Raw genomic sequence first — 27,619 nt, forward strand, 5'->3', positions numbered from 1 at the left:
CCAGTATGAAAAATGTGTGCACTCACTTAACTGTAAGTCGCTCTGGATAAGAGCGTCTGCTAAATGACTAAAATGTAAATGTAACTACATACATAAAATGGGATACGTGTACTGCAATGTTGTGGTTTTAAAACTTTAAATGACCTTTGTAGCCAGCCAAATGACCTTATTTCTTTGTTGCGTTGCACAAGTTTTTGGAAGTGTCCTACAAGTGTCGTAACTGTACTTTGTCTATTGGCTGAACTGCCGGTCGACTAAGAAATCGCCCTATCGTGGATCTGCGCCTGCGTAGACCGGTGTTTTCACGTTAGCCAACGGGGCTACATTTAACGGTTAGACGGCTAAACATGTCTGCCTCCATGGTGGTTCGAGCGACCGTCAGAGCTGTTAGTAAAAGAAAGATATTAGCTACAAGAGCTGCGTTAACTCTGGTAAGTGTGTAGAAGTATTCGGCATCGCTATTTTCTCTTTAAACTGACGGTTTGTGTTATGACTGCTTGCTCCGAAGTGACAAAGTGAGCTAGCTAGCTAACGTTACACCAGGGGCCCTAGTAGTGGATACATTGCTGCCTGTAGTTTTAGATAATAATAATAATATGCCATTTAGCAGACGCTTTTATCCAAAGCATATGTTGTTTTCTGCTGACGCTCATTACGTGTTATGTATGCTCCTAATGCTTTTGACGAACAGTGAGTGAGAAGTGTGTTAAATGTATTTAGCTAAGATAGCTAATATCGTTAACGTCATTGATTATGAATACACTAGCTTCAGCTAGCGAACTTGTAGTTACAGAGATTGTTACACCAGATCATGTCATGTGATTTAACCAAAGATTTTTGGGAACGTTAACCATTACTGGTAGGCTGGACACATTACTTTTTAAACACTTTTCTGATTAAAATTAGTTAGTTGCATCCGCCATGGAGCCCATTTTTATAATATTACGCTATGACCCAGCTGCTCGCCGTAGTTTTAGTAATCGCGAAGAAGCAGGTCTTTATTTTAGGGCATTTTTCCACCCTGCCAGTTTCTGTTGGTTGTATTGAGCACCGTGTCACCGACTCGCCATCAATACCGTTTTATTCCCAGCCCGTTGTTCTGCGTCACAATGCCAGCTTCACTATAGTTATCAATGAGACCTGCCCGCATTAACCTCCTAGGCTTACTACCTCAGGTTACTTACTATAAACAAGGTTAAGGTTACTTACTGTTCGCCTGGGTACACGCTGTGGTGACCCACGGTGCCAGAGATGGCTGGCGCCTACCCATCAAAAGTTAAACATAAAATTAACACCTGCCAAATGTGGGTAGATTTTGGAATTGGCGGGTAAAAGGCGCTACATGGTCAATCCGTGTCTGCATTGGCCGTTCGGCATTTACGGTGATACTGACTCTGCAGAAGTCGCATTCATACTTCTTGCGAAACAGCGCCCCTCTGTCTCTATATGTGTAGGCCATCTATCTGATTCTGTCTGGTCATAAAGAGTATGACATTGTTGCCGCTGGAAGCTCTGAATGCAAGGGAAGCCAGCCAGCATTTGGCCTCCCTTGATATTTTTCCGGCCAAGGCAGCAGCTACTCTTCCTGGGGTTTATTATGGATCCCCATTAGTTCCTGTCAAGGCAGCAGCTACTCTTCCTGGGGTTTATTATGGATCCCCATTAGTTCCTGCCAAGGCAGCAGCTACTCTTCCTGGGGTTTATTATGGATCCCCATTAGTTCCTGTCAAGGCAGCAGCTACTCTTCCTGGGGTTTATTATGGATCCCCATTAGTTCCTGTCAAGGCAGCAGCTACTCTTCCTGGGGTTTATTATGGATCCCCATTAGTTCCTGCCAAGGCAGCAGCTACTCTTCCTGGGGTTTATTATGGATCCCCATTAGTTCCTGCCAAAGCAGCAGCTACTCTTCCTGGGGTTTATTATGGATCCCCATTAGTTCCTTCCAAGGCAGCAGCTACTCTTCCTGGGGTTTATTATGGATTCCCATTAGTTCCTGCCAAGGCAGCAGCTACTCTTCCTGGGGTTTATTATGGATCCCCATTAGTTCCTGTCAAGGCAGCAGCTACTCTTCCTGGGGTTTATTATGGATCCCCATTAGTTCCTGCCAAGGCAGCAGCTACTCTTCCTGGGGTTTATTATGGATCCCCATTAGTTCCTGCCAAAGCAGCAGCTACTCTTCCTGGGGTTTATTATGGATCCCCATTAGTTCCTGCCAAGGCAGCAGCTACTCTTCCTGGGGTTTATTATGGATCCCCATTAGTTCCTGCCAAGGCAGCAGCTACTCTTCCTGGGGTTTATTATGGATCCCCATTAGTTCCTGCCAAGGCAGCAGCTACTCTTCCTGGGGTTTATTATGGATCCCCATTAGTTCCTGCCAAAGCAGCAGCTACTCTTCCTGGGGTTTATTATGGATCCCCATTAGTTCCTGCCAAGGCAGCAGCTACTCTTCCTGGGGTTTATTATGGATCCCCATTAGTTCCTGCCAAGGCAGCAGCTACTCTTCCTGGGGTTTATTATGGATCCCCATTAGTTCCTGTCAAGGCAGCAGCTACTCTTCCTGGGGTTTATTATGGATCCCCATTAGTTCCTGCCAAGGCAGCAGCTACTCTTCCTGGGGTTTATTATGGATCCCCATTAGTTCCTGCCAAGGCAGCAGCTACTCTTCCTTGGGTTTATTATGGATCCCCATTTAGTTCCTGCCAAAGCAGCAGCTACTCTTCCTGGGGTTTATTATGGATCCCCATTAGTTCCTGCCAAGGCAGCAGCTACTCTTCCTGGGGTTTATTATGGATCCCCATTAGTTCCTGCCAAGGCAGCAGCTACTCTTCCTGGGGTTTATTATGGATCCCCATTAGTTCCTGCCAAAGCAGCAGCTACTCTTCCTGGGGTTTATTATGGATCCCCATTAGTTCCTGCCAAGGCAGCAGCTACTCTTCCTGGGGTTTATTATGGATCCCCATTAGTTCCTGCCAAGGCAGCAGCTACTCTTCCTGGGGTTTATTATGGATCCCCATTAGTTCCTGCCAAGGCAGCAGCTACTCTTCCTGGGGTTTATTATGGATCCCCATTAGTTCCTGCCAAAGCAGCAGCTACTCTTCCTGGGGTTTATTATGGATCCCCATTAGTTCCTGCCAAGGCAGCAGCTACTCTTCCTGGGGTTTATTATGGATCCCCATTAGTTCCTGCCAAGGCAGCAGCTACTCTTCCTGGGGTCCAAACACATTAAGGCACTTACATCACACACAAAACAATAGATAAAACAGTGCATCATATAACATTATTACACCACTACATATCTACAATACAAAATGTATAATACCACCATACAACAATATTACAATGTGTGTGTGTGTGCGCTACCGCGTGTGTCTGTACCTGTGTGTGTCACTTCACAGTCCCCTTTGTTCCGTAAGGTGTATTTTTATCTGTTTTTTAAAATCTGATTCTACTGCAGTTACCTGATGTGGAATAGAGATCCATGTAGTCATGGCTCTATGTACAGTCGTGGTCAAAAGTTTTGAGAATGACACAAGTATTGGTCTTCACAAAGTTGGCTGCTTCAGTGTTATGAGATATTTTTGTCAGATGTTACTATGGTATACTGAAGTATAATTACAAGCATTCCATAAGTGTCAAAGGCTTTTATCGACAATTACATTAAGTTTATGCAAAGAGTCAATATTTGCAGTGTTGACCCTTCTTTTTCAAGACCTCTGCAATCCGCCCTGGCATGCTGTCAATTAACTTCTGGGCCACATCCTGACTGATGGCAGCCCATTCTTGCATAATCAATGCTTGGAGTTTGTCCGAATTTGTGATTTTTGTTTGTCCACCCGCCTCTTGAGGATCGACCACAAGTTCTCAATGGGATTAAGGTCTGGGGAGTTTCCTGGCCATGCACCCAAAATGTCGATGTTTTGTTCCCCAAGCCACTTAGTTATCACTTTTGCCTTATGGCAAGGAGCTCCATCATGCTGGAAAAGGCATTGTTCGTCACCAAACTGTTCTTGGATGGTTGGGAGAAGTTGCTCTCGGAGGATGTGTTGGTACCATTCTTTATTCATGGCTGTGTTCTTAGGCAAAATTGTGAGTGAGCCCACTCCCTTGGCTGAGAAGCAACCCCACACATGAATGGTCTCAGGATACTTTACTGTTGGCATGACACAGGACTGATGGTAGCGCTCACCTTGTCTTCTCCGGACAAGGTGTTTTCCGGATGCCCCAAACAATCGGAAAGGGGATTCATCAGAGAAAATGACTTTACCCCAGTCCTCAGCAGTCCAATCCCTGTACCTTTTGCAGAATATCAGTCTGTCCCTGATGTTTTTCCTGGAGAGAAGTGGCTTCTTTGCTGCCCTTCTTGACACCAGGCCATCCTCCAAAAGTCTTTGCCTCAATGTGCGTGCAGATGCACTCACACCTGCCTGCTGCCATTCCTGAGCAAGCTCTGCACTGGTGGTGCCCCGATCCCGCAGCTGAATCAACTTTAGGAGACGGTCCTGGCGCTTGCTGGACTTTCTTGGGCGCCCTGACGCCGCCTTCACAGCAATTTAACCTCTCTCCTTGAAATTCTTGATGATCCGATAAATGGTTGATTTAGGTGCAATCTTACTAGCAGCAATATCCTTCCCTGTGAAGCCCTTTTTGTGCAAAGCAATGATGATGGCATGTGTTTCCTTGCAGGTAACCATGGTTAACAGAGGAAGAACATTGATTTCAAGCACCACCCTCCTTTTAAAGCTTCCAGTCTGTTATTCTAACTCAATCAGCATGACAGAGTGATCTCCAGCCGTGTCCTCGTCAACACTCTCACCTGTGTTAATGAGAGAATCACTGACATGATGGCAGCTGGTCCTTTTGTGGCAGGGCTGAAATGCAGTGAAAATGTTTTTTTTTTGGATTAAGTTCATTTTCATGGCAAAGGAACTTTGCAATTCATCTGATCACTCTTCATGACATTCTGGAGTATATGCAAATTGCCATCATCAAAACTGAGGCAGCAGACTTGGTGAAAATTAGTATTTGTGTCATTCTCAACTTTTGACCACGACTGTATGTGTACTTGCATGTCACTCCATGTGGTGTGTTTTCACAGACATTGCATTTCGTCATTACTCGTCTGCCAAAGTTCCCGCCTTCTCTCCCTCCATCCCTCTCTCTCTCTCTCTCCGCCTCCCATAGTCTAGACTTGGAGACTGTGAAGAGACCTCTGGTGGCATGTCTTGTGGGGTATGCATGGGTGACCAAGCTGTGTGATAGTAGTTTAAACAGACATCTCGGGGCATTCAGCTTGTCAACACTTCTTACAATAACAATTAGTGATGAGGTCAATCTCTCCTTCACTTTGAGCCATGAGAGATTGACATGCATATTATTGTTAGCTCTCCGTGTACATTTAATGGCCACCTGAGCTGCCCTGTTCTGAGCCAATTGTAATTTTCTTAAGTCCCTCTTTGTGGCACCTGACCTCACGACTGAACAGTAGTCCAGGTGCGACAAAACTAGAGCCTATAGGACCTGCCTTGATAGTGCTGTTAAGAAGGCAGAGCAGCGCTTTATTATGGACAGACTTCTCCCCATCTTTGCCACTGTTGTATCAATGTGTTTCGACCATGACAGTTTACAATCCAGGGTTACTCCAAGCAGTTTAATCACCTCAACTTGCTCAATTTCCTGATTATTCATTACAAGATTTAGTTGAGGTTTAGTGAATGATTTGTCCCAAATACAACGCCCAGCCACCCATTCTGAAACTAACTGCAGCTCTTTAATTGTTGCAGTCATTTCAGTCGCTGTAGTTGCTGACGTGTATAGTGTTGTCTTCCGCATACATAGACACACTGGCTTTACTCAAGCCAGTGGCATGTCGTTAGTGAAGATTGAAAAAAGTAAGGGGCCTAGGCAGCTGCCCTGGGGAATTCCTGATTCTACCTGGATTATATTGGAGAGGCTTCCATTAAAGAACACCCTCTGTGTTCTGTTAGACAGGTAACTCTTCATCCACATTATAGCAGGGGGTGTAAAGCCATAACGCATACGTTTTTCCAGCAGCATACTATGATCGATAATGTCAAAAGCCGCACTGAAGTCTGACAAAACAGCCCCACAATCTTTTTATCATCAATTTCCCTCAGCCAGTCATTTGTATCTGGTCACAATTTTTCCCAAAAGTTTACTAAGGGTTGGTAACAGGCTGATTGGTGGGCTATTTGAGCCAGTTAAGGGGGCTTTACTATTCTTAGGTAGGGGAATAACTTTTGCTTCCCTCCAGGCCTGAGGACACACACTTTCTTGTAAGATTGAAGATATGGCAAATAGGAGTGGCAATATCGTCCGCTATTATCCTCAGTAATTTTCCATCCAAGTTGTCAGACCGCGGTGGCTTGTCATTGTTGATAGACCACAATCATTTTTTACCTCTTCCACACTCACTTTACGTAATTCAAAATTACAATGCTTGTCTTTCATTATTTGGTCAGATATACTTGGATGTGTAGTGTCGGCCCTTTTTGCGGGGATGTCATGCCTAAGTTTGCTAATCTTGCCAATTAAAAAATCATCATCAAGTAGTTGGCAATATCAGTGGGTTTTGTGATAAATCTGATTCAATGAATAATGGAGCTGAGTTTGCCTTTTTGCCCAACATTTTATTTAATGTGCTCCAAAGCTTTTTGCTATCATTCTTTATATAATTTATTTGTTTCATAGTATAGTTTTTTCTTTTTATTCAGTTTAGTCACATGATTCTCAATTTGCATTATGTTACGAACCCCGTGGCTTTAAACGTCTAGGGTGGATGGACAAGAGACCCGTAACATAATTCATGCAAATTAGAAGCGTGACATGGAACAGTGAGAACAAAAACTACACGACAACCATAAACTACCGTCAAACATAAAAGGTTTATTTTTGAACACACGGTAAAGGTTTGGGAAAAAGGGCTGAGCAGAACCCAAGAAATGAAACAATAGTGTAAAAAACCCCTAAACTGATCTTGCCTGCCTCAAGAACCGCTAAGCTACTGCTAATCATACAAAAATACAGTGGGTGGTCCGCTCAGGTCTAACTAGTGTTTTTAGACAGTTTTCTTCCTACGGGTAATGTACGCCCAAGGGCAACTTGCTTAAATTCCCCTTTTCCCAGAAACACACAAAGTTACCAAACAGAGTAACCAGCAAATGAGTGAGTACACAAAACACAGGACACCACAGTATCCATACTCACATACGGAAATAGTCCATACGGAAATGGACCTATGGCAGTCTCTATGGGGGTGCCACAGGGTTCAATTCTTGGGCCAACTCTTTTCTCTGTGTATATCAATGATGTCGCTCTTGCTGCTGGTGACTCTCAGATCCACCTCTACGCAGACGACACCATTTTGTATACATCTGGCCCTTCATTGGACACGGTGTTAACAAACCTCCAAACGAGCTTCAATGCCATACAACACTCCTTCCGTAGCCTTCAACTGCTCTTAAACACAAGTAAAATAAATGCATGCTCTTCAATCGAACGCTGCTGGCACCCGCCCACCCGACTAGAATCACTACTCGACGGGTCTGACCTAGAGTATGTGGACAACTACAAATACCTAGGTGTCTGGTTAGACTGTGAACTCTCCTTCTAGACTCACATTAAGCATCTCCAATCCAAAGTTAAATCTAGAATTGGCTTCCTATTTCGCAACAAAGCCTCCTTCACTCATGCTGCCAAACATGCCCTCGTAAAACTGACTATCCTACCGATCCTTGACTTCGGCGATGTCATTTACAAAATAGCCTCCAACACTCTGCTCAGCAAATTGGATGTAGTCTATCACAGTGCCATCCGTTTTGTCACCAAAGCCCCATATACTACCCACCACTGTGACCTGTACGCTCTTGTTGGCTGGCCCTCACTACATATTCGTCGCCAAACCCACTGGCTCCAGGTCATCTATAAATCACTGCTAGGCAAATCCCAGCCTTATCTTAGCTCATTGGTCACCATAGCAACACCCACCCGTAGTCTGCGCTCCAGCAGGTACAGTGGGGTAAAAAAGTATTTAGTCAGCCACCAATTGTGCAAGTTCTCCCACTTAAAAAGATGAGAGAGGCCTGTAATTTTCATCATAGGTACACGTCAACTATGACAGACAAAATGAGAAAAAGAAATCCAGAAAATCACATTGTAGGATTTTTAATGAATTTATTTGCAAATGATGGTGGGAAATAAGTATTTGGTCACCTACAAACAAGCAACATTTCTGGCTCTCACAGACCTGTAACTTCTTCTTTAAGAGGCTCCTCTGTCCTCCACTCGTTACCTGTATTAATGGCACCTGTTTGAACTTGTTATCAGTATAAAATACACCTGTCCACAACCTCAAACAGTCACACTCCAAACTCCACTATGGCCAAGACCAAAGAGCTGTCAAAGGACACCAGAAACAACATTGTAGACCTGCACCAGGCTGGGAAGACTGAATCTGCAATAGGTAAGCAGCTTGGTTTGAAGAAATCAACTGTGGGAGCAATTATTAGGAAATGGAAGACATACAAGACCACTGATAATCTCCCTCGATCTGGGGCTCCACGCAAGATCTCACCCCGTGGGGTCAAAATGATCACAAGAACGGTGAGCAAAAATCCCAGAACCAAACAGGGGGACCTAGTGAATGACCTGCAGAGAGCTGGGACCAAAGTAACAAAGCCTACCATCAGTAACACACTACGCTGCCAGGGACTCAAATCCTGCGGTGCCAGACGTGTCCCCCTGCTTAAGCCAGTACATGTCCAGGCCCGTCTGAAGTTTGCTAGAGTGCATTTGGATGATCCAGAAGAGGATTGGGAGAATGTCATATGGTCAGATGAAACCAAAATAGAACTTTTTGGTAAAAACTCAACTTGTCGTGTTTGGAGGACAAAGAATGCTGAGTTGCATCCAAAGAACACCATACCTACTGTGAAGCATGGGGGTGGAAACATCATGCTTTGGGGCTGTTTTTCTGCAAAGGGACCAGGACGACTGATCCGTGTAAAGGAAAGAATGAATGGGGCCATGTATCGTGAGATTTTGAATGAAAACCTCCTTCCATCAGCAAGGGCATTGAAGATGAAACGTGGCTGGGTCTTTCAGCATGACAATGATCCCAAACACACCGCCCGGGCAACGAAGGAGTGGCTTCGTAAGAAGCATTTCAAGGTCCTGGAGTGGCCTAGCCAGTCTCCAGATCTCAACCCCATAGAAAGTCTTTGGAGGGAGTTGAAAGTCCGTGTTGCCCAGCGACAGCCCCAAAACATCACTGCTCTAGAGGAGATCTGCATGGAGGAATGGGCCAAAATACCAGCAACAGTGTGTGAAAACCTTGTGAAGACTTACAGAAAACGTTTGACCTGTGTCATTGCCAACAAAGGGTATATAACAAAGTATTGAGAAACTTTTGTTATTGACCAAATACTTATTTTCCACCACAATTTGCAAATAAATTCATTAAAAATCCTACAATGTGATTTTCTGGATTTTTTTTTCTCATTTTGTCTGTCATAGTTGACATGTACCTATGATGAAAATTACAGGCCACTCTCATCTTTTCAAGTGGGAGAACTTGCACAATTGGTGGCTGACTAAATACTTTTTTTCCCCACTGTATATCTCACTGGTCATCCCTAAAGCCAACACCTCCTTTGGCCGCCATTCCTTCCAGTTCTCTGCTGCCAATGACTGAAACGAATTGCAAAAATCTCTGAAGCTGGAGACTAGTTTTTTTGTGTTTTGTTGGTTTTAAGTTGAATAAAAATAAGTAATATTTTGGCTGGTATGAAATCTGAGTGGCTGGTAGATTTTTAAATCTACCTGCCTCAAATCAAACCAAATGTATTTATTAAGCCCATTTTACATCAGCAGATGTCACAAAGTGCTATACAGAAACCCAGCCTAAAACCCCAAACAGCAAGCAATGCAGATGTACAGTAAGGGGAAAAAAGTATTTGATCCCCTGCTGATTTTGTACGTTTGCCCACTGACAAAGAAATTATCAGTCTATAATTTTAATGGTAGGTTTATTTGAACAGTGAGAGACAGAACAACATCAAAAAAATCCTGAAAAACACATGTCAAAAATGTTATAAATTGATTTGCATTTTAATGAGGGAAGTAAGTATTTGACCCCCTCTCAATCAGAAAGATTTCTGGCTCCCATGTGTCTTTTATACAGGTAACGAGCTGAGATTAGGAGCACACTCTTAAAGAGAGTGCTCCTAATCTCAGTTTGTTACCTGTATAAAAGACACCTGTCCACAGAAGCAATCAATCAGATTCCAAACTCTCCACCATGGCCAAGACCAAAGAGCTCTCCAAGGATGTCAGGGACAAGATTGTAGACCTACACAAGGCTGGAATGGGCTACAAGACCATCGCCAAGCAGCTTGGTGAGAAGGGGACAACAGTTGGAGCGATTATTCTCAAATGGAAGAAACACAAAAGAACTGTCAATCTCCCTCGGCCTGGGGCTCCATGCAAGATCTCACCTCGTGGAGTTGCAATGATCATGAGAACGGTGAGGAATCAGCCCAGAACTACACGGGAGGATCTTGTCAATGATCTCAAGGCAGCTGGGACCATAGTCACCAAGAAAACAATTGGTAACACACTACGCTGTGAAGGACTGAAATCCTGCAGCGCCCGCAAGGTCCCCCTGCTCAAGAAAGCACATATACAGGGCCATCTGAAGTTTGCCAATGAACATCTGAATGATTCAGAGGAGAACTGGGTGAAAGTGTTGTGGTCAGATGAGACCAAAATCGAGCTCTTTGGCATCAACTCAACACTGTGTTTGGAGGAGGAGGAATGCTGCCTATGACCCCAAGAACACCATCCCTACCGTCAAACATGGAGGTGGAAACATTATGCTTTGGGGGTGTTTTTTTGCTAAGAGGACAGGACAACTTCACCGCATCAAAGGGACAATGGACTGGGCCATGTACCATCAAATCTTGGGTGAGAACCTCCTTCCCTCAGCCAGGGCATTGAAAATGGGTCGTGGATGGGTATTCCAGCATGACAATGACCCAAAACACACGGCCAAGGCAACAAAGGAGTGGCTCAAAAAGAAGCACATTAAGGTCATGGAGTGGCCTAGCCAGTCTCCAGACCTTAATCCCATATAAAATCTGTGGAGGGAGCTGAAGGTTCGAGTTGCCAAACGTCAGCCTCGAAACCTTAATGACTTGGAAAAGATCTGCAAAGAGGAGTGGAACAAAATCCCTCCTGAGATGTGTGCAAACCTGGTGGCCAACTACAAGAAACGTCTGACCTCTGTGATTGCCAAAAAGGGTTTTGCCACCAAGTACTAAGTCATGTTTGGCAGAGGGGTCAAATACTTATTTCCCTCATTAAAATGCTAATCAATTTATAACGTTTTTGACATGCGTTTTTCTGGATTTTTTTGTTGTTATTCTGTCTCTCACTGTTCAAATAAATCTACCATTAAAATTATAGACTGATCATTTCTTTGTCAGTGGGCAAACGTACAAAATCAGCAGGGGATCAAATACTTTTTTCCCTCACTGTAGCTACATTTTTCCCTCACTGTAGATGCACGGTGGCTAGGAAAAACTCCCTAGAAAGGCAGGAACCTAGGAAGAAACCTAGAGAGGAACCAGGCTCTGAGGGGTGGCCAGTCCCCTTCTGGCTGTGCCGGTTGGAGATTATAAGAGTACATGGCCATTAAGGCCAGATCGTTCTTCAAGATGTTCATAGATGACCAGCAGGGTCAAATAATAATCACAGTGGTTGTAGAGGTTGCAACAGGTCAGTACATCAGGAGTAAATGTCACTTGGCTTTTCATAGCCGGGCATTTAGAGGTTGAAATAGCAGGTGTGGTAGAGAGAGAGAGTTGAAAACAGCAGGTCTGGGACAAGGTAGCACGTCCGGTGAACAGGTCAGAGTTCCATAGCCACAGGCAGAAGAGTGGAAACTGGAGCAGCAGCACGACCAGGTGGACTGGGGACAGCCAGGAGTCATCAGGCCAGGTAGTCCTGAGGCATGGTCCTAGGGCTCAGGTCCTCCGGGAGGGGAGGGAGAGAGGACCAGGTGGACTGGGGACAGCCAGGAGTCATCAGGCCAGGTAGTCCTGAGGCATGGTCCTAGGGCTCAGGTCCTCCGGGAGGGGAGGGAGAGAGGACCAGGTGGACTGGGGACAGCCAGGAGTCATCAGGCCAGGTAGTCCTGAGGCATGGTCCTAGGGCTCAGGTCCTCCGGGAGGGGAGGGAGAGAGGACCAGGTGGACTGGGGACAGCCAGGAGTCATCAGGCCAGGTAGTCCTGAGGCATGGTCCTAGGGCTCAGGTCCTCCGGGAGGGGAGGGAGAGAGGACCAGGTGGACTGGGGACAGCCAGGAGTCATCAGGCCAGGTAGTCCTGAGGCATGGTCCTAGGGCTCAGGTCCTCCGGGAGGGGAGGGAGAGAGGACCAGGTGGACTGGGGACAGCCAGGAGTCATCAGGCCAGGTAGTCCTGAGGCATGGTCCTAGGGCTCAGGTCCTCCGGGAGGGGAGGGAGAGAGGACCAGGTGGACTGGGGACAGCCAGGAGTCATCAGGCCAGGTAGTCCTGAGGCATGGTCCTGTGGCTGGTGGACCAAAAAGGTAATTTTATGCCCTGGTCATGGGTAACCACATTTTATAAGAAAAAGGTGTAAAACCTAAACAAAACGCGTGTCACTGTCCCCCTTTTCAAGTTCTGGCCAATTTTAAACCGCAGAAGACATTTCTTAATGAAGAAATAAAACATTTGTCGATTTGTTGTTTCTAAATGGCTGCTGGGTAATTTGAAATGCGTCGAAATCTGTTAGTTCGTAGGCATCGAATTGAGCGTATGCTGCACAGGTTCACTGATTCGCAAACCAAATGGATGGGTCTAGCTCATTGATATGTAGATCTGACGCAGTTGTTACCTCAGATTGAGCCCAGCGAGTGTCGTGAATTAGGTATGTAGATGGCCACAGGGACAGGCAAGAGAGCTATTAGCTTTTGCCGATAAAACTCTAAATCTAACCCTACGTATAACAATAATTATAATATGCCATTTAGCAGATGCTTTTATCCAAAGTGACTTACAGTCATGTGTGTATACATTTTTACGTATGGGTGGTCCCGGGGATCGAACCCACTACCCTTGCGTTACAAGCGCCATGCTCTACCAGCTGAGCTACAGAGGACCACAGGTATGCTAGGCAAGGTATGACATGCCAGCAACAAACGCTGACTCTACGCTTCGAAGTATATCTAACCAAATTATGAAAGACAATTGTACTTTTGAATTCTGTTAAGTCAGTTTGGAAGAGGTGAAACAATTATTGTTGTCTATCAACAATGACAAGCCACCGGAGTCTGACAACTTTGATGGAAAATTACAGAGGTTAATAATGGACGATATTGCCACTCCTGTTTGCCATATCTTCAATTTAAGCCTACTAGAAAGTGTGTGCCCTCAGGCTTGGAGGGAAGCTAAAGTCATTCCCCTACCTAAGAATAGTAAAGCCCCCTTAACTGGCTCAAATAGCCGACCAATCAGCCTGTTACCAACCCTTAGTAAACTTCTGGAAAAATTGTTTGACCAGATACAATGCTATTTCACAGTAAACAAACTGACAACAGACTTTCAGCACGCTTATAGGGAAGGACACTCAACAAGCACTTACACAAATGACTGATGATAAAATTATTGTGGGGGCTGTCGTTAGACTTCACTAGAGATGAACGTACTTTGGTGCGAAAAGTGCAAATCAATCCCAGAACAACAGCAAAGGACCTTGTGAAGATGCTGGAGGAAACAGGTACAAAAGTATCTATATCCACAGTAAAACAAGTCCTATATTGACATAACCTGAAAGGCCGCTCAGCAAGGAAGAAGCCACTGCTCCAAAACCGCCATAAAAAAAGCCAGACTACGGTTTGCAACTGCACATGTGGACAAAGATCGTCCTTTTTGGAGAAATGTCCTCTGGTCTGATGACACAAATATAGAACTGTTTGGCCATAATGACCATCGTTATGTTTGGAGGAAAAAGGGGGTCGCCTGCAAGCCGAAGAACACCATCCCAACCGTGAAGCACGTGGGTGGCAGCATCATGCTGTGGGGGTGCTTTGCTGCAGGAGGGACTGGTGCACTTCACAAAATAGATGGCATCATGAGGAAGGAAAATTATGTGGATATATTGAAGCAACATCAAGACATCAGTCAGGAAGTTAAAGCTTGGTCGCAAATGGGTCTTCCCATTTTTACTAGGATTAAATGTCAGGAATTGTGAAAAACTGAGTTTAAATGTATTTGGCTTAAGGTGTATGTAAACTTCCGACTTCAACTGTATACACACTACCAGTCAAAAGTTTGGACACACCACTTCCAGCAGCATCTGGTCTCCCATCCAGGGACTGACCAGGACCAACCCTGCTTAGCTTCAGAGGCAAGCCAGCAGTGGGATGCAGGGTGGTGTGCTGCTGGGGTAGAGAGAGATGCAGGGTGGTATGCTGCTGGGGTAGAGAGAGATGCAGGGTGGTGTGCTGCTGGGGTAGAGAGAGATGCAGGGTGGTATGCTGCTGGGGTAGAGAGAGATGCAGGGTGGTGTGCTGCTGGGGTAGAGAGAGATGCAGGGTGATATGCTGCTGGCATTAGGGCTGCTGGGGGGAGAGGGGGAGAGAGATGCAGGGTGGTGTGCTGCTGGGGTAGAGAGAGATGCAGGGTGGTATGCTGCTGGGGTAGAGAGAGATGCAGGGTGGTGTGCTGCTGGGGTAGAGAGAGATGCAGGGTGGTATGCTGCTGGGGTAGAGAGAGCTGCAGGGTGGTATGCTGCTGGCATTAGGGCTGCTGGGGGGAGAGGGGGAGAGAGATGCAGGGTGGTATGCTGCTGGGGTAGAGAGAGATGCAGGGTGGTGTGCTGCTGGGGTAGAGAGAGATGCAGGGTGGTATGCTGCTGGGGTAGAGAGAGATGCAGGGTGGTATGCTGCTGGGGGGAGAGGGGGAGAGAGATGCAGGGTGGTATGCTGCTGGGGTAGAGAGAGATGCAGGGTGGTGTGCTGCTAGGGTAGAGAGAGATGCAGGGTGGTGTGCTGCTGGGGTAGAGAGAGATGCAGGGTGGTATGCTGCTGGGGTAGAGAGAGATGCAGGGTGGTATGCTGCTGGGGTAGAGAGAGATGCAGGGTGGTATGCTGCTGGGGTAGAGAGAGATGCAGGGTGGTATGCTGCTGGCATTAGGGCTGCTGGGGGGAGAGGGGGAGAGAGATGCAGGGTGGTATGCTGCTGGGGTAGAGAGAGATGCAGGGTGGTATGCTGCTGGGGTAGAGAGAGATGCAGGGTGGTATGCTGCTGGGGTAGAGAGAGATGCAGGGTGGTGTGCTGCTGGAGGACCGCCATAGACTGCACTGTCATAGCTGTTGTTAATGGTGTGTTGCCAACCCCTTTCCTCTGGTTTTTCCTCCAGACTCCTCCTGCTGTGAATAGGATCAGGACCCTACTGGAGAACAAGCCAGAATATGTAAGTATCCCTGCAATATAACCCTCCAACCTTTTCCACCTTCTAACTAACCCTTCCCACTGAGGGGATGATATATAATAGCTCCCGAGTGGCGCAGTGGTCTATGGCACTGCATCTCAGTGCTAGCTGTGCCACTAGAGATCCTGGTTCGAATCCAGGCTCTGTCGTAGCCGGCCGCGACCGGGAGACCCATGGGGCGGCGCACAATTGGCCCAGTGTCATCCAGGGTGGGGGGGGCCAGTATGAAAAAATAATGTATGCACTCACTAACTGTAAGTCGCTCTGGATAAGAGCGTCTGCTAAATGACTTAAATGTAATAACCCTCCTAACCCAGAACCCAAAACACTGGTCCTGGAGAAAATAGGCTTTTGTTCCAGACTAACTTGTTCTGTAGTGTTCCAGATTGATGTGAAGGCGGTTTGGGGTTAGGAGTAGTGGTATATTTAACCAATAATGCCCGAGGGGGGTGTGGTATATGACCAATATACCACGGCTAAGGGTTGTTCTTACGCACAACGCAACGTGGAGTGCCTGGATACAGCCCTTAGCCGTGGTATATTGGCCATATACCACAGACACTGAGGTGGCTAATTACTATTATAAACTGGTTACCAATGTAATTAGAGCAGTATAAATACATGTTTTGTCATATGACTATGTGATCACGCTCTCCGTAGCCGATGTGAGTTTTAAGCAGATCAACGTTCACAAGGCCGCAGGGCCAGACGGATTACCAGGACGTGTACTCCGAGCATGCGCTGACCAACTGGCAAGTGTCTACGCTGACATTTTCCACCTGTCCCTGACTGAGTCTGTAATACCAACATGTTTCAAGCAGACCACCATAGTCCCTGTGCCCAAGAACATCACCAACAAACTATTATGGTCCAAACAGACCAAGACAGTCGTGAAGAGGGCACGACAAAGCCTATTCCCCCTCGAGACTGAAAAGATTTGGCATGGGTCCTCAGATCCTCAAAAAGTTCTACAGCTGCACCATCGAGAGCATCCTGACTGGTTGCATCACAGCCTGGTATGGCAACTGCTCGGCCTCCGACCGCAAGGCACTACAGAGGGTAGTGCTTACGGCCCAGTACATCACTGGGGCCAAGCTTCCTGCCATCCAGGACCTCTATACCAGGCGGTGTCAGAGGAAGTTTCCAGCCACCCAAGTCATAGACTGTTCTCTCTGCTACCGCACGGCAAGCGGTACCGGACCGCCAAGTCTAGGTCCAAAAGGCTTCTTAACAGCTTCTACCCCCAAGCCATAAGACTCCTGAACAGCTAATCATGGCTACCCGGACTATTTGCATTGCCCCCCCCCCCCCCACCCTACCCCCTCTTTTACGCTGCTGCTACTCTCTGTTTATTATCTATGCATAGTCACTTTAACTATACCTACATGTACATATGACCTCAATTACCTCGACTAACCGGTGCCCCCGCACATTGACTCTGTACCGGTACCCCCTGTATATAGCCTCCCTACTGTTATTTCCCATTGACTCTGTACCGGTACCCCCTGTATATAGCCTCCCTACTGTTATTTCCCATTGACTCTGTACCGGTACCCCCTGTATATAGCCTCTGTACCGGTACCCCCTGTATATAGCCTCCCTACTGTTATTTCCCATTGACTCTGTACCGGTACCCCCTGTATATAGCCTCCCTACTGTTATTACACATTGACTCTGTACCGGTACCCCCTGTATATAGCCTCCCTACTGTTATTACACATTGACTCTGTACCGGTACCCCCTGTATATAGCCTCTGTACCAGTACCCCCTGTATATAGCCTCCCTACTGTTATTTCCCATTGACTCTGTACCGGTACCCCCTGTATATAGCCTCCCTACTGTTATTACACATTGACTCTGTACCGGTACCCCCCTGTATATAGCCTCTGTACCGGTACCCCCTGTATATAGCCTCCCTACTGTTATTACACATTGACTCTGTACCGGTACCCCCCTGTATATAGCCTCTGTACCGGTACCCCCTGTATATAGCCTCCCTACTGTTATTTTATTTTACTGCAGCTCTTTAATTATTTTTTATTTTAACTTTTTACTTATCTATTTTTTACTTAACACTTATTTATCTTAAAACTGCATTGTTGGTTAAGGGCTTGTAAGTAAGCATTTCACTGTAAGGTCTACACCTGTTGTATTCGGCGCATGTGGCAAATAACATTTGATTTGATATACCACGGCTGTCAGCCAATCAGCATTCAGGGCTCGAACCACCCAGTTTATAATGGTTGGTAATGAATGTAATTACAGTTGTAATATCTAAACGTTAGACCGGTTCTAGACCCATTAAAGGAAACGATAAAACAGAACAAGCTGTTTATTAAACAGAGGATTACAGAATAAATACGCATTAACAAGAGTACACCAGAATGACTTAGATATGTTACTTCCACTAGATTCGTTTTCTGAAATAGAACACTGCTTTCACAGAGATTCAGCTGACCACGTTCACAAGTTGACCAAAAACAGTGACAAACAATACTGTACTTCTTATGGTTGGAAAGAAAGAACACTTAACCACGGCATTTACTTAAACAATAGACATTTCAGAAATACTAGTGACTTTCCTTACTGGAGGGTGCTGCCTGGACCTCAAACCAGCAGAGCCTCTCCAAACAAACCAACTGGAGAAAAAAAAGAAGACATTATTGCACACCCCAAACATTTCTTCAAGACAGCACGGTCACAAAATGGTTGCTCACAGAAATAAACCAACAGCACCGTGCAGCCTATAGACACTAAGGACCTTCCAGGTACAACACTCTCTCACCTGAACAGGTGTTGTGTTGGTCTGAGAGTAGGTGTGAGTGGTAGTGGTATAATGGTGTTTTTGTGTTGTGTCCAGATTGGTCTGAGAGTAGGTGTGAGGACGAGGGGCTGTAATGGTATGACCTACACTCTGGACTTCACCAAGCAGAAAGACAAAGCTGACGAGGAGGTGCTGCAGGACGGTGAGCAACGTTATCATCGTGTTAGTTCCTTAACGTTAGCGTAATGTTAGACCAAGGTCTCATTTTATCCCCATCTCAGCACGATGTTGGTAGGTAATAGATTGTCTGTGGTTGAATTGTGTAACTTTACCATCAACGTCTCCCCAATGTTATGTTGAAATGTTTTTCAAAACATTAAATGCATTAAGTGATATGTATATGGAGCGATTTCAGTGCCGATATAATTTATATATAATATAATTTGAATTCAATTCAAATTGAATCATTTAATTTATAAATTGAACTTGTATTTCATGATTTGAAACTGAATTGAATGAATATTGCAGTTTTAAATATAAATGTAATTGAATATTAAAATGATATATATTCAGTTTCAATATGGTACATATTGCATTCATTGTCTGTGTTTCAAGTTTACAAACTATCATTTCAAGTTGACCAAAGTTTCATATATTAAACTTTTCAGATGATTCCGTTTTCAAATCGAGTTCTCTAAGTTCAGATTCAAAACCAGAGACAACATCCTGGTACTTAGCCAGCCAGGAAAGGTGGAATCAGAAGCTAGTGGTACCAACGGAGGTGTTTCTGGCAGTTATCTGAAACCACGTGGAATAGATTTTCTTCCTAATGAATCTAGTGTTTGAACTGTTTGGGCTATAAGCTATTATGACCCCATTCCTCTATGACATCATAATAGAGCTGTCTGGTGATAGAATGCCCGTTGGTGAATTCTCATCCGAGTGGAGAAGTGCAACTAACGCCGAGCAGAAATTACAATAAGAAGCATTTTACGTCTGCATTTACAAAACGCAGCAAGATATATCTTATGCGTTTTTAATATTTTTTTCCTGCGTGTAAAACACAGACTTCTGCATTACCCGACCCCTACATTTAACTTGCTAGTTAATCTAAGGAAGTGGTTGAATGAATAAGGTGACGGGGCATCGTATTGTGCAGCTCTTTGGATGAGTTATCTGTTCAGCTACTAAACACCATCTTCATTTCCTCTTGTTGTTTCTCTCCTCTCCGTTCTCAGCCCGTCTGCTCCTCCCCCCTCTTCTCCAAGCAGAGCAGGCAGGCCCGTTGCCCTAGCAACTCCAAGCAGAGCAGGCAGGCCCGTTGCCCTAGCAACTCCAAGCAGAGCAGGCAGGCCCGTTGCCCTAGCGACTCCAAGCAGAGCAGGCAGGCCCGTTGCCCTAGCAACTCCAAGCAGAGCAGGCAGGCCCGTTGCCCTAGCAACTCCAAGCAGAGCAGGCAGGCCCGTTGCCCTAGCGACTCCAAGCAGAGCAGGCAGGCCCGTTGCCCTAGCGACTCCAGACTCCAAACAGACACTCCAGAGCCAGTGCTGTTCTCCCTTCAGACAAGCGTCAAAACTTTGTTCATTTGTACAATGTCTCTCGTCCACATTTTGCTTGTACATTTCCAAACTCACCAAAAATGACATTCGGTAGCTCCTACCTACAGTGCCTTCGGAAAGTATTCAGACCCCTTGACTTTTTCCACATTTTGTTACGTTACAGCCTTATTCTAAAATTGATTAAATTGTTTTTACCCCCTCATCAATCTATACACAATACCCCATAATGACAAAGCAAAAACAGGTTTTTAGAAATGTTTGCTAATTTTATATAAAAAAATAAGGATATTACATTTACATAATTATTCAGACCCTTTAATCAGTACTTTGTTGAAGCACCTTTGGCAGCGATTACAATCTCGAGTCTTCTTGGGTATGACGCTACAAGTTTGGCACACCTGTATTTGGGGAGTTTCTCCCATTCTTCTCTGCAGATCCTCTCAAGCTCTGTCAGGTTGGATGGGGAGCGTCGCTGCACAGCTATTTTCACGTCTCTCCAGAGATGTTCGATGGGGTTCAAGTCCGGGCTCTGGTTGGGCCACTCAAGGACAGTCTGAGATTTGTCCCGAAGCCACACCTGCGCTGTCTTGGCTGTGTGCTTAGGGTCGTTGTCCTGTTGGAAGGTGAACCAAGGAGAGTGATGGAGTGCTGCATCAGATGACCTGGCCTCCATAATCACCCGACCTCAACCCAATTGAGATGGTTTGGGATGAGTTGGACCGCAGAGTGAAGAAAAAGCAGCCAACAAGTGCTCAGCATATGTGGGAACTCCTTCAAGACTGTTGGAAAAGCATTCCTCATGAAGCTGGTTGAGAGAATGCCAAGAGTGTGCAAAGCTGTCAAAGGCAAAGGGTGGCTACTTTGAAGAATCTCAAATATAAAATATTCCGAATGGGTTACACTCTTAAAGGGAGTGCTCCTAATCTCAGTTTATTACCTGTATAAAAGACACCTGTCCACAGAAGCAATCAATCAATCAGATTCCAAACTCTCCACCATGGCCAAGACCAAAGAGCTCTCCAAGGATGTCAGGGACAAGATTGTAGACCTACACAAGGCTGGAATGGGCTACAAGACCATCGCCAAGCAGCTTGGTGAGAAGGTGACAACAGTTGGTGCGATTATTCGCAAATGAAAGAAACACAAAATAACTGTCAATCTCCATCGGCCTGGGGCTCCATGCAAGATCTCACCTCATGGAGTTGCAATGATCGTGAGAACGGTGAGGAATCAGCCCAGAACTACACGGGAGGATCTTGTCAATGATCTCAAGGCAGCTGGGACCATAGTCACCAAGAAAACAATTGGTAACACACTACGCCGTGAAGGACTGAAATCCTGCAGCGCCCGCAAGGTCCCCCTGCTCAAAAAAGCACATATACATGCCGGTCTGAAGTTTGCCAATGAACATCTGAATGATTCAGAGGAGAACTGGGTGAAAGTGTTGTGGTCAGATGAGACCAAAATGGAGCTCTTTGGCATCAACTCAACTCGCCGTGTTTGGAGGAGGAGGAATGCTGCCTATTACCCCAAGAACACCATCCCCACCGTCAAACATGGAGGTGGAAACATTATGCTTTGGGGGTGTTTTTCTCCTAAGGGGACAGGACAACTTCACTGCATCAAAGGGACGATGGACGGGGCCATGTACCGTCAAATCTTGGGTGAGAACCTCCTTCCCTCAGCCAGGGCATTGAAAATGGGTCATGGATGGGTATTCCAGCATGACAATGACCCAAAACACATGGCCAAGGCAACAAAGGAGTGGCTCAAGAAGAAGCACATTAAGGTCCTGGAGTGGCCTAGCCAGTCTCCAGACCTTAATCCCATAGAAAATATGTGGAGGGAGCTGAAGGTTCGAGTTGCCAAACGTCAGCCTCGAAACCTTAATGACTTGGAGAAGATCTGCAAAGAGCAGTGGGACAAAATCCCTCCTGAGATGTGTGCAAACCTGGTGGCCAACTACAAGAAACGTCTGACCTCTGTGATTGCCAACAAGGTTTTTGCCACCAAGTACTAAGTCATGTTTTGCAGAGGGGTCAAATACTTATTTCCCTCATTAAAATGCAAATCAATTTATAACATTTTTGACATGCTTTTTTTCTGGATTATTTTGTTGTTATTCTGTCTCTCACTGTTCAAATAAACCTACCATTAAAATTATAGACTGATCATTTCTTTGTCAGTGGGCAAACGTACAAAATTAGCAGGGGATCAAATAATTTTTTCCCTCACTGTATATGCCACATGTCAAGTTTCGTGCAGATCGGTCAATCGGTGCCAGAGGAGTAGCGTTTTTAAGTGATTTTCACAAAATTCAAAATGGCGGAAAATCCATCATGGCAGACTATGAATTCTTGAGGAAAACATTTTCCTTGTGAGGAGAGGGACCTATGGACTAAATTTAATGACTCTAGGTCACAAGGGGTGCGGGGCCTGACCTTTCAAAGTTAGCATTTTCAATCGCTTGTTATAGCGCCACCATGTGGCCAATTGGCATGGTAACGCATGAGAGGGTGTGGCCCTTGGGCCTTTACCATGTTGCTAAGTCGCACAGTCCTGGGCCTTTTCATCTCACGGGTATTTGATAGTTTTTCCACCAAATGGCAGAAAAAGGACCATAACAACAATAATAATGAACCAGAACAAAGACAATGGGGTTTCACCAGCGTCAACACTGACTGCAGCGATGACCCGGGGTCCAAGCCTTTGGCTGAACCCCTAAATATAGCTGACTGCAGCGATGACCCGGGGTCCAAGCCTTTGGCTGAACCCCTAAATATAGCTGACTGCAGCGATGACCCGGGGTCCAAGCCTTTGGCTGAACCCCTAAATATAGCTGACTGCAGCGATGACCCCGGGTCCAAGCCTTTGGCTGAACCCCTAAATATAGCTGACTGCAGCGATGACCCGGGGTCCAAGCCTTTGGCTGAACCCCTAAATATAGCTGACTGCAGCGATGACCCGGGGTCCAAGCCTTTGGCTGAACCCCTAAATATAGCTGACTGCAGCGATGACCCCGGGTCCAAGCCTTTGGCTGAACCCCTAAATATAGCTGACTGCAGCGATGACCCGGGGTCCAAGCCTTTGGCGCCCGTTCCGCCCTGTTTGCCTTTTTCGCCCTCTCAAATATTATGCTTTATTTTAGAAGTCATACAATTTGGTTCAGGTACAACACCAACAATCCCTCATTGTTTAGCGATGTCTATCTGAAAGTGGCAGCGGTGGGATTTGAACCTGGGCCGTGGTGGGTTGGCTTGCATTACGAGACAAAGGCACCAACGCTCAGAGTTGAACACTGTGGAAGAGCTTCCATGTATGTATGAATTGCAGGTTCCAGTCTTGACTCAATCTCTTGCACAAGTCTTATAACATATAATATTGTCTCGTATGTCATTCAGCAGGTGGCTTTTATCCAAAGCAACTGTGTGCATACATTCAGGTGGTCGCGAGAATGGGACCCGCTATCCTGCTGCTGCAAGAACCTACTACCAACTGAGCTACGGAGGACCACCACGTGGGCAATGGACAACTGCACACTCCAGGAAAAAGTGTAGGGTATTGACATGAATAGCCTGCAAGTGGCTCCAACCCTCCAAGGGCACAAACATAGACGTCTATAATGTACTGTACTGCAGTCCCCTGTAGCTCAGTTGGTAGAGCATGGCGCTTGCAACGCCAGGGTTGTGGGTTCGTTTCCCACGGGGGGCCAGTATGAAAAATGTATGCGCTCATTAACTGTAAGTCGTTCTGGATAAGAGCATCTGCTAAAATGACTAAAATGTAAAAGTAAAATACTGTAATGTGCTCTACTTTACGTAGGGGATAAACACCTACATTCTGTACATTACCGTGGAAATAATGGACGACGCAGTGAAGGTCATTTTTCCAAGGTAATGTATAGAACGATGGCTTTTGTCCTGCTTATACCACATTTACCAAAGAAAACAATACTAAAGCACTCATTTACCGGTAGAAATAATAATAATTGTGTTTATATTTCCATAAGCAAATTCATACTTTTAACATCTTTTGGTTGCTCGTTCGATTTAGTGATATATTGAAGGATGTTGTTATCCCTTTCTCGCTAGCTAGCCAACTAGCTACGGCTAACTAGCTACGGCTAACTAGCTACGGCTAACACAGTCACGACCTCTGCAGCCAGAATAGCAGCAGAACAGCTGTTTTCTATTGACATTCATTTGGATACATCCATAACAATGAGCTGACGATGCCCGATTTAGCCTGGCATAGTGCCGGCTCGTCAGGACACTGTTCTTTACCATGGAGATCACATATCAAACACTAGGCTAAACGCTAGCTAAATAGTTTGTTGCTAGCAAACCTGCCAATATGACAACCAAATTAAAAAATATCAGTTGCTGAAAACAAGCTGGTCAAACTAGAAATGTAATGTGGGAGGATTTGATCGCATAGGTCCATTTGTGTCGTGACCAGAGAAGGTCATGCTCAGCACACACAAAAAAAGATGTCTGCAAAAACAAATCACTTGCTAGCTACCTTTTTCTTTGTTGAACCTGTGTTTGCAGTGTATCCAATTTCGGTTTGTGTGGTTGTTGGTTTAGCTTTCTGTAACTTTGTATCTAATACGATCTACATATGTAGGTGCATATTGCTAAGTTAAAAATGTTGAAGATTTTACACCATTTTCAAAATGGCAGATCTATAACGTTTGTAGCGCCACCATTTTGTCCGAGTTGCACCACGTGTAACCAGATGTATTTGTGCATAATTTTACACCACCCCACCAAGTTTGGTCTCTGTAGGTCTTACCATTTCAGAGCTATAGCTCTCCAAAAATAATCCAAACAATTCTAATGGGGGTTCCAGACCCTTCGCTGCTGAAGCCCAAATGATAATGAACCAGAACAAATACAGGAGGGTTTTACCAGCATCGCTGCTGAACCCCAAATTAATTCAAATTCAATATCTTAATACCAATTCAAAATTATGGAATTCAAATACAATTTCTGTTGGCTCTGAAATCACTCCATATATGTGTTAAGTGATATTGGGTGTATAATACTGAGTGGTGTGGTCCTGCAGGTGTATAATACTGAGTGGTGTGGTCCTGCAGGTGTATAATACTGAGTGGTGTGGTCCTGCAGGTGTATAATACTGAGTGGTGTGGTCCTGCAGGTGTATAATACTGAGTGGTGTGGTCCTGCAGGTGTATAGTACTGAGTGGTGTGGTCCTGCAGGTGTATAATACTGAGTGGTGTGGTCCTGCAGGTGTATAATACTGAGTGGTGTGGTCCTGTAGGTGTATAATACTGAGTGGTGTGGTCCTGCAGGTGTATAATACTGAGTGGTGTGGTCCTGTAGGTGTATAATACTGAGTGGTGTGGTCCTGTAGGTGTATAGTACTGAGTGGTGTGGTCCTGTAGGTGTATAATACTGAGTGGTGTGGTCCTGCAGGTGTATAATACTGAGTGGTGTGGTCCTGCAGGTGTATAATACTGAGTGGTGTGGTCCTGCAGGTGTATAATACTGAGTGGTGTGGTCCTGTAGGTGTATAGTACTGAGTGGTGTGGTCCTGTAGGTGTATAATACTGAGTGGTGTGGTCCTGCAGGTGTATAGTACTGAGTGGTGTGGTCCTGTAGGTGTATAATACTGAGTGGTGTGGTCCTGCAGGTGTATAGTACTGAGTGGTGTGGTCCTGCAGGTGTATAATACTGAGTGGTGTGGTCCTGCAGGTGTATAATACTGAGTGGTGTGGTCCTGCAGGTGTATAATACTGAGTGGTGTGGTCCTGCAGGTGTATAATACTGAGTGGTGTGGTCCTGTAGGTGTATAGTACTGAGTGGTGTGGTCCTGTAGGTGTATAGTACTGAGTGGTGTGGTCCTGTAGGTGTATAGTACTGAGTGGTGTGGTCCTGTAGGTGTATAATACTGAGTGGTGTGGTCCTGCAGGTGTATAGTACTGAGTGGTGTGGTCCTGCAGGTGTATAATACTGAGTGGTGTGGTCCTGCAGGTGTATAGTACTGAGTGGTGTGGTCCTGTAGGTGTATAGTACTGAGTGGTGTGGTTGTCCTCTCCTGCAGGTGTGCGTGTATTCATAGAGAAGAAGGCCCAGCTGACTCTGCTGGGGACAGAGATGGACTTTGTGGAGTCCAAGCTGTCCAGTGAGTTTGTCTTCAACAACCCCAACATCAAGGGCACCTGCGGCTGTGGCGAGAGCTTCAACATCTGAGAGAGCTTCCTGCTGTGGCCTTCCTACACACACATCATCTAATGTCCCCTAACAGTGGTCCTCCACACACACACACACACACACACACACACACACACACACACACACACACACACACACACACACACAGCCGAACCGTCCTCACACACCGTCCCATCCCCTTCCCTACCCAGAGGCCCGTGAGGTGAGTAGAGGAAGGACAGAACTGTAAAGCTTTGGGCCTTGGAGCGAGGTGGTGATCCTTAGGTCAGTAGGGAATTTGATCGTGTAGCCAAACACTGCTCTTTACCTGTGAGCCGTTCGACTCCCCCACTGAAGTCCTAGCTGCCCTAGTCTCAGACCACGGACCACGTAGACACGCTGGTTCTGACAGTTAGACTAGACCGTAACAGAAGACTTGGAGAGCTAGACGGACTATAGACAGCAAAGGAGATGTTGGTTAGCCAATGGAACGCGGCACAGGAAAGTGTCATCCAGCCACATGATGCAGGTGTCAGTGGGGCGCAACATTACAGAACATTCAGATAGAAATGTGTTGTATAGAACATATGTCTCCCGAGTGGCGCAGTGGTCTAAGGCACTGCATCGCAGTGCTAACTGTGCCACTAGAGATCCTGGTTCGAATCCAGGCTCTGTCGCAGCCGGCCGCGACCGGGAGACTCATGGGCGGCGCACAATTGGCCCAGCGTCGTCCAGGGTAGGGGAGGGAATGGCCGGCAGGGATGTTGATAGAGCATGGCGTTTGCAACGCCAGGGTTGTGGGTTCGATTCCCACGGGGGGCCAGTATAAAAAAATATGTATTCACTAACTGTAAGTCGCTCTGGATAAGAGCGTCTGCTAAATGACTAAAATGTAAATGTAAATGTAAATATGATTCTTTCAATCATAGAATAAGAAGAGTCACGTCAGCTCTATTCGTTACATTTCTGTCTGCAACGTTCAGAATGTTTCACCCTACTGAGGTTGAAGAGTTCCTGACCTGAGTGGCTTTGAAACTGATCTTGCCGTTTGTACATTATTTTGTTTTACTTGGTTGTTTGAAATGCATAGTATAAATGTGTGTGTGTATATACGAATGTACAAGACCCCTTAAACTGTATAACGCACAAATCCCTATTTCTCACCTCTAGAGGTTTCTGTTGGTTTCTTTCTGCTCCATTCCAGAACCACAGTAAGTGTTTGACATATAGCTATCAATACTGCATATATGTAACTAGTGCAATACGTCTATGTACAGTTGTTGTGATGTTTAGACTATATAAATAGATTTGAAATATAAAGTGGTTTGTGTCTTTTGGCTTTTTTAACCCGGTAAGTTGACTGAGAACACCTCATTTACAGCAACGACCTGGGGAATAGTTACAGGGGAGAGGAGGGGGGATGAATGAGCCAATTGGAAGCTGGGGATCTTCACTGACCACTGAGAGTCAGGACACCCATTGAACGTCCCATCCGAAAGACGGCGCCCTACACAGGGCAATGTCCCCAATCACTGCCCTGGGGCAATGTCCCCAATCACTGCCCTGGGGCAATGTCCCCAATCACT

At 45.8% G+C, this 27,619-nt stretch overlaps 1 protein-coding gene across 1 annotated transcript; it reads left to right on the forward strand.

The window, feature by feature from the left end:
* The first annotated feature begins 295 nt into the window (after window positions 1-295).
* Window positions 296-27,357, forward strand: LOC311124200 (iron-sulfur cluster assembly 1 homolog, mitochondrial-like). The gene is made up of 4 exons (XM_084198392.1): window positions 296-431; window positions 15,461-15,514; window positions 18,394-18,499; window positions 25,924-27,357. Exons 1-4 carry the CDS (start codon window positions 348-350, stop codon window positions 26,070-26,072), a joined length of 393 nt encoding a protein of 130 aa, XP_084054518.1. The 5' UTR covers window positions 296-347; the 3' UTR covers window positions 26,073-27,357.
* Window positions 27,358-27,619: the final 262 nt, after the last annotated feature.

Source organism: Coregonus lavaretus (genome assembly GCF_964263955.1).
Source record: "Coregonus lavaretus genome assembly, contig: HAP1_SCAFFOLD_364, whole genome shotgun sequence".
Classification (NCBI taxonomy): domain Eukaryota; kingdom Metazoa; phylum Chordata; class Actinopteri; order Salmoniformes; family Salmonidae; genus Coregonus; species Coregonus lavaretus.

Coding starts and splice junctions, on each gene's coding strand:
- LOC311124200 (XM_084198392.1), top strand. CDS start 348: ATGTCTGCCTCCATGGTGGTTCGAGCGACCGTCAGAGCTGTTAGTAAA. Junction 15,515..18,393: donor TGGAGAACAAGCCAGAATAT/GTAAGTATCCCT, acceptor TGTTGTGTCCAG/ATTGGTCTGAGAGTAGGTGT. Junction 18,500..25,923: donor CGAGGAGGTGCTGCAGGACG/GTGAGCAACGTT, acceptor CCTCTCCTGCAG/GTGTGCGTGTATTCATAGAG.